Source organism: Drosophila subpulchrella, unplaced genomic scaffold (genome assembly GCF_014743375.2).
Source record: "Drosophila subpulchrella strain 33 F10 #4 breed RU33 unplaced genomic scaffold, RU_Dsub_v1.1 Primary Assembly Seq45, whole genome shotgun sequence".
Classification (NCBI taxonomy): domain Eukaryota; kingdom Metazoa; phylum Arthropoda; class Insecta; order Diptera; family Drosophilidae; genus Drosophila; species Drosophila subpulchrella.
The window spans coordinates 250,960-258,574 of record NW_023665660.1 but is presented as its reverse complement, the minus strand read 5'-3'; the positions used below and the strand labels follow the sequence as shown (position 1 = coordinate 258,574).

General features: G+C 38.3%; 1 protein-coding gene across 1 annotated transcript; it reads left to right on the top strand.

The window, feature by feature from the left end:
• The first annotated feature begins 766 nt into the window (after positions 1–766).
• Positions 767–1,629, top strand: LOC119562421. Its single transcript, XM_037875608.1, has 2 exons — positions 767–1,120; positions 1,180–1,629. The coding sequence occupies exons 1-2, from the start codon at positions 1,090–1,092 to the stop codon at positions 1,527–1,529; spliced, it is 381 nt and encodes a 126-aa protein (XP_037731536.1). The 5' UTR covers positions 767–1,089; the 3' UTR covers positions 1,530–1,629.
• Positions 1,630–7,615: the final 5,986 nt, after the last annotated feature.

Here is a 7,615-nt window from a genome sequence, read left to right as displayed (position 1 = left end):
TTTGACTGCAAAATTACCGAAAGAAACGCATTCCACTCTGGAAAGAGGGCATTTGCGGGATGACATCAGTATAACCAACCATCGCTTTCGTTTAGGAAAGGAGTTATAGCTTCTGGAATACCGGAGGGAAATCCAAATGACGGGCATGACGAGCCTGTTCGATGGCGGACCTAGTTGAATGCCAATTGGTAAACTTATATTCGGGGTAGATCATTTTCAGATGGCTTATCAAGTGACAAGTAAATAGGTTCATAGATATTTTTATTGCTTTCTGGATGGGCAGGCCAAGGAGTGGTTTTGGATGTACGTACGCACCAGAGGATTAAGAAATTGGCCAAACTTCACTGTTGGCACAGTAAAGTCTCTATTAAATTTTTACTGATCAGAAATCTCATTCATGATTAATTTGCTAACAGCATTCCACATTCTATCGTTTAAATTGTTTTTAGTTTTGCGTTGCTTTCCATTTCTATCGGAAAACCTTGGATGCGGTTTTCTTAGGCTTATCAGGTTTTTGCTTCAGCGATTTTCTGTGTAAACAAGTTTCAGCCTTAAAGTGCAATTACGATCTTAAGCGGATGTGTGCAAAGGCTATAAGTCTAATGCCATAAATCTTCATCCTAGTGTAAAAAGGCTTTGTTCATTTATAAAGCCTAGTACTCAAATCGACGAAATCCGCGAGCTAACGATAGGAGTGAGCGAGAGCCGATTCGCGGCTAACGCTTTTCGTCGGGTCTGTTTTTCAGCGCGTTACTCAGATGAGCTAAGGAAGTACCAGAAAAAATACCAGATTTAGTGAGTGAAATTCGATGAACGCCGTTGGCCGCGACCCAAAGAATAAGAAATTTAATCTTTGGCGGCGTTCATGCAAGTGCGATGTGGAAACTAAAAAATTAAAAATGGAAGGAAAGCTCCAAAAAAGCCTGCAGGAGGTCAGTGCAGATGAAAAGGGACACCTATTCCAAGCTGTTGCGCATTTTTGTGTGACTTCACCGAGAGGAAACAATACCACTACAGGGCAAGTCCGCAGAATAGTTGAAGTGCTGGAGGAGATCCACTAGAGGACCCGAGTGGGATTTCGCTATCTACATGAACACCCTACCAGACTTGTCCTCGCAACGTAGGCTCTGGCCAAAAGAATTTGGTTACGTTGTACTAATATAAGTATATTATTCGCAGAACCACTAGTAATACTATCCCTTGAGCTCTCTGTTAGGGAATCGCTGGACCTTACCACTACCAGCTATTTGGCAGCTAATGCGGAGCTGGAGGAAGTGTTGGTTTCTATGGGGAGGAGGAAAAAAGGATGCCCGCTAAGGAACAGCTTTAGGAGCCATTACCAGCTATTTTTAGAATGCTGGTCGACTTCTTGCACCATCAGGCGGAACAACCCTGTTCCCAATCCGGCTCCTACTGCCTATTGGGAATCGGAGCTGGACTGCAGATGGCGCGGGAAAGATGGCAAAGCATCCGTGGGACGAGAAGGAAGCTTTATACTATTAATTTACAGGAATAAAAGCATTCGTTGAACATTCCATTTATTATACCCGTTACTCGTAGAGTAAAATGGTATACTAGATTCGTCTGAAAGTAGGTAACAGGTAGAAGGAAGAGTTTCCGACCCCATATAGTACATATATTCCTGATCAGGATCACTAGCCGAGTCGATCTAGCCATGTTCGTCTGTCCGGATGAACGCTGAGATCTTGGAAACTATGAGAGCTAGGCTATTGAGATTTGGCGTGCCGATTCCTGAGCTTCCTCCTCAGCGCAAGTTTGTTTCAGTAGAGTGCCACGCCCACTCTAACGCTGAGTAACGGGTATCTGATAGTCGAGGTACTCGACTATAGCGTTCTTCCTTGTTTTGTTTTTCTATGAATTAATTAATTAATAGATAAATTAAAGTTAAATTTAGCGAAGTGAGCAAGAAAATATATGGTTTAGAAAAAAAGAAAGTTGGCTACAGGTGCAAATGCAATGGAGGACTATAAAGTTCAAGAAATCGACCCAAATATAAATTGTGAAACAATTCTTGAAGTGTTAAAACCATTACCATTCATTGGTGAACCAACTCAATGCATAGGTTTGATGAAAGCTGCAGAAACTGCAATGCGTCGAGGTTTTCCTTTATGTAGAGGTCCTCCACAGTTTCGATATTCTTAGGGAAATGGGTGTCTAGCAGGAGCTATTTTCCGTCCAGGTGTCAGCATTCGTTTTTAGGTAGCCAATGGTTGCTGGAGATTTTGCTATCGTCCGTCGGTGATGTGTGTAAGTTTCTTGTGAGGAGTTTTGTTTAGTAACCCCAGTTAGTTAGTCTTACATTTGTAATGTTATCGGCGGGAGGGCATTCTAGAGTTATTGTACATTTTATGTACCGGTGGTCTGAGAATGAGTGTTCGACCCCCACTTTCCACGCTTCAAGTTGATTGAGCAGAGTATCAGATGTAAGGGTAATGTCTAAGAATTTCCTCCTATTTCTAGTGATGAGAGATGGGTCATTACCTTTATTGCAAATACGTAAACTTGATTGAAGGAGATAGTCATAGAGTACTTCCCCATTGCGTGTGGTGTGAGTTTGCGTCCCATCCAAGGATAAGTTCCTTAGATGAGTGTGCGTGTATGAGCTGTTGTGTTATGGTGTTTGGTATTGGGCCGTCGTGGTCATGAGCCAGATAAAATGATGCTATGGGGTGATGAGTCTGTGTTTTTAGCTCCATCCTGACCGTGGTTAGGTCGGCTTCGCTAAACTGATGAATTATAAATGCGTTAATGTGTGTTTTAGTAAGAATGCAGGTCCTGGGTTTACCCTTACCCTTGGTATGGAATAGCTATAGTAGCTGATAAGCCACAGACGTTGTTACCAACAATCCATGGCTCTGCGCTAATAATCATTTCTGCGCTAATTTAATCATTTTTTAGATCAAACCCCTACAGTGGAATAACTTATTAAAAAAGAGTAGACTGAAAACTAAAAAGGAATGAAACATTTTAATAGACACGGAAGCCACTGCTATTAAGTTTTTGAAAATAAAAATGAATGATCAATCTATAAAAAAGAATATACAGTCAATGGGTATACCATTATTAAATATTACCACTATATAAATATAAGATATGTGTTTTATGAAATAAAAGGATTGGAATCTGACCTACTAATTGAGTTTAATCCAATAAGAAAAATAGCAGCTATAATAAATAAGGAAAAGGGAGTTTTAGAATGTATAGGAAAGACAGAAAATGTCACATACTTTGATAACGAAGAAAAACAATATAAGTTTAAAAGAATTGGTTATAAAAAAAATATTGTGATGAGAAAAGTTGCGAAAACACAGATTCGATACTTGTGGAAAATTGCGAGAAAAGTTTGGGATCAATAAATCCTGAATCCGCCGATGTAGAAATATCCGTCAACAAAAAATAAATAGTTTGGGATCAACAAATCCTGAGCACGTTCACTATAAAGTTTTCGTCAACCAAAAAGGATAATTGTTTAGGATGTAGATTTATCAGTCAATAAAAAAGTAAACAAATTTGGAACCAAAGAGTTCAAGAGAAATAAAATGAATAATATTAAATGTCTGGTACTAATCGAAAATAAGTTCTGGAAAAAAAATTATTTGACAAAGTCGAAGAGCAACACTCAAAAATAAATTTTAAATTCCATTTCGAACCATTACTCGAAGTGAAATAAATACCGACAATGACATGTCAATAGAATGCTAATGGAAAATATTATAAGACCAAGCAGAAGTCCTTATAATTCACCAGTGTTAATCGCACAAAATTATGGTCAAAATGAAGATGGCAGTTTTAAACGTAGACTGGTAACAGCTTACAAAAAACTAAACGAGAACGCTATACCGGATAGATACCTCATGCAAGACACGTCTGTAATATAAGCTATTTTAGGAAAGGCTAAATACTTCTCAACAATCGATTAGGAATCAGGATTCCACCAAATGTTAATGAAATATTCAGACATTCAAAAAAACACAATTTTTTTTTATTAATAATGAAAAATTTGAATTTTAACGAATGCGTTTATCTTAACATATGCAACGAGCATTTTATAAAGAGCCATGGATGATATCAAAAGGGAACAAGTGGAAAAACGAGCCATGTTTATATGGATGATATTATTATTTTTTCAAACACAATTGAACAACGTTATGTTGATATACTTAAAATAAATAATATTTTACGAAGAGCAAATATGAAAATTTAATTTACTTAGCTGAAGGGACCAAAGGGAGATGGATATATGCAAGCAGCAAAGCGTGATTGTAATGCGTCACCTTCCCTCGATCACAGTATATGGTAATGTGGGCGGCAGACAGATGTAAGCCTTATGGGCGTTAGAGTGGGCGTGGCATACTTTTTTGGGGTCAATCGATAGGTATTGACGAGACAAATACATTTAATTCAAAATTTCTATTTCTATCTAGCAATGTCCGTCTGTCCGTATGAGCGCACCCATTTCTTTTTTCAGAGTTCTTATATTCATTACACCTTGATTAGAATTATTCGCCCATTTTCTTTGTTGAATGAAACGCCTTTTTAAAAAACCCTTCAAATAGTACAGGTGGTATTTTGTTAGTATCAGGTCACACTTAACAGCTTGGCTATTTCCATATGCCAGAGAGCGGGACAGCAAGCTGTGGAGGCCATGACGTCCTAAGGGACAATGGGGAATATAAACAAATTGGGGAACTTTGTTAAGAAATTAAAATTATGAACGGCACATTTTGAAACCTCTTTGGCAAAATGTATAACAGAGAAATAGCCAAAAAAAAAACAAGAAAGGAGCTGTTCGTAGCCAAAGGTGCTCAGCATGACCAGCACCCAACAAATCAAGTTGGGAACAGTACCAGGCGCCCAGTAACACCCACTGCAGATGAGAATTGCTGATCAGCATATTGTATGTCTCACTAGTTCACCGACTCAACGACACACTGACCCGCCAATGCAGTCTGCACATTTTGTAGTGCCAACCGAGCCAACTACGCAAACTGCTACCATAGTCAAAATTCCCTGACCTACTTTAGAATAAATGTTCCAAGCAGTATATAAGCATGTATAAAGTTAAGAATAAATCAGTTACCAACGCAACTTATAACTCCGCGGTTCTACTTTCTACCTCCAGGAATAGAGCTCGTAATACTACACTATCTCAACTTGCAGCTAACCTACGTTAGCTCAATCTCAGCTCAGTTTCCGCATCGCCTGTGGTCCGGCATCGCGGTAATTACCACTGCCGCGACACGATGATCCTGCTATCTAAGCGTCCCCGTGCCAGCGACAAGTGCTCACTACCCCGTACTTAAACTAAATTTAAGACATTCATCATTCTCACGCCACCATAGAGATAGAGATTTTGTCGTTGTTTTTTTTGTGTAGTTTTCCCAAGGATCTGTTCCACATTTTAAATATTTTATTGAACTCTTTTCTTTTAATTTCAATATTTTACAATTTTAAATATTTTTATACTCGTTACTCGTAGAGTAAAAGGGTATACTAGATCCGTCGGAAAGTATGTAACAGGCAGAAGGAAGCGTTTCCGACCCCATAAAGTATATATATTCTTGATCAGGATCATTCTGTCCGTTTGTCCGTATGAACGCTGAGATCTCGGAAACTATAAAAGCTACAATACTGGGATTAGGCATGCAGATTCCTGAGATTCCTGCGCAGCGCAAGTTTGTTTCAGCAGAGTACCACACCCACTCTAAAGCCTCCCTTCAGTTCTGCAGTAGGGACGCGGTGACATGGCTCAAGGCAAAAAGCTCTTTGTTTTTTTTTTTTTGCCTAAAACGCTGTGCCGCTGTTGACGTCAGCAGAGCAGTCGGCGCAGCGTAGAAGACTGCCTACGAAAACGATCGTGCAACAAAGAGAGGCAGATATTCGGATATTTCCCCCTCTTTCTAGTCTTATAATCTGCCTGCACTCCGCGCTCGCAGAGACAAATTTCGGCCGGTCCGTTATTTTTTTGCGTCTCTCCGTTATGTTCGGCTAGCGACTAATATTTTGGCGAAACAATTTTCGTAGAGCAGCGACATGTGAATGCCCTAATGTTTTAGAAGCATTATTGTATATCGAAAAAAAACCACTAATATTGTTTTATAAAAGTAAACTATTTGATTATAGTACAATTTAGTAAATTGAATTTACTTATAATGTTATGTTTACTTATTATACATTTTTATTACAATATAATTTTTTAGTGTAGTTATAGAAAATTAGTCCGTTAAAATTGATTTCAATATTTAAAACATTAATAGTATTAGTACTAACATTTTTTTAAAAATTCGTATTGTATTTTTTACTTAAGAAGTACAAATTATATAGTCGGATATATTTCGCCTTAGAAAGGGTAAAAGAAAACAAAAGATATCAAGTAAAGGGGTGAGAAGAAGACTTGGTGCATTCTGTTTAAGTGATTGAAAGTTAAACATCCATTTTAATTGTGCGCAGCAGGGTTACTTTAATCGTTTAGTTAATATAATAAAGTCAGGTAAGTGCTACATTAAGTTTAAGATGTTGTGCATTGATCTTAGTTTAAAGTACGTAAATTTTAAAGGTATTCAATGGGTTCCGTTAGCCGAAAGTGGATGATGAAATGTCTTGTGCCAATAAAAATCCTGCAAAGGGTTTAACACAGCTATAAAGGGTAAGTATACAAATAAACAAATAAAACGCATTTTTTAAACATATGTTTTTTCAGGAGCGTTGGCCAAGGATTCAGAGGACCCGGACAAAGGTATAAGAACGGCGACGACAAATGTTAAAAATAAGCTTACAAAAAAACCGAAACAATAATTGTCAATTAGTTGAAAATTTGAATAATATTATCTAATTAAAATGAATTAAAATGTATTTAAATATGTATTTACTTTAAATTCAATATTTTCATAATTGAAAACTCATGGGAACAATTCTGATTTTCACAAGTGATTCACTTGGGACGTGTCACCGGCACGTGACAGGCCATACGAAAAATGAGTATAAGGAACAAGTGAAATCCCGTGGGACTTCGAAAAATCTTCATTTGAATTTTCACTTGTGGAAATGCGGACATCCCATACAATTTTATATATGGAGCGTCACTTGTTCTTCACTTGTGCAAGAGGACATGTCCCACGTGATTCCCAAGGTGATTCACAAGTGAAACTTTTTTTTTGGAACTGAAGGGCTAGTACTCACATCGACGAAAACGGCGAGCTAACCATAGGAGTGAGCGAGAGGCAGACAGGCGGCTAAAGCTTTTCGTCGGGTCTGTTTTTCAGCGCGGTACTCAGATGAGCTAAGGAAATACCAGAAAAAATAACAGATTTCGCGAGTGAATTTTCGATGAACGCCGTTAGCCGCGGCCCAAAGAATAAGAAATTTAACCTTTGGCGGTGTTCGTGCGGAATTTAAAAATTAACAAGAAAGAACGCTATAGTCGAGTACCTCGACTATCAGATACCCGTTACTCGGCTAAAGGGACCAAAGGAATATGGAGATATGCAAGCAGCAAAGCGAGATTGAAATGCGCCACCTACCGGCGGTAGACAGATTTAAGCGTTATGGGCGTTAGAGTGGGCGTGGTAAATTTTTAGTTAATACATGTACCAAT

Excerpts from the sequence above, each read along its gene's own strand:
- LOC119562421 (XM_037875608.1), top strand. The coding sequence starts at position 1,090 with ATGAACACCCTACCAGACTTGTCCTCGCAAC. Across the intron at positions 1,121-1,179 it reads ACCAGACTTGTCCTCGCAAC|AACCACTAGTAATACTATCC; the intron begins GTAGGCTCTGGC and ends TATTATTCGCAG.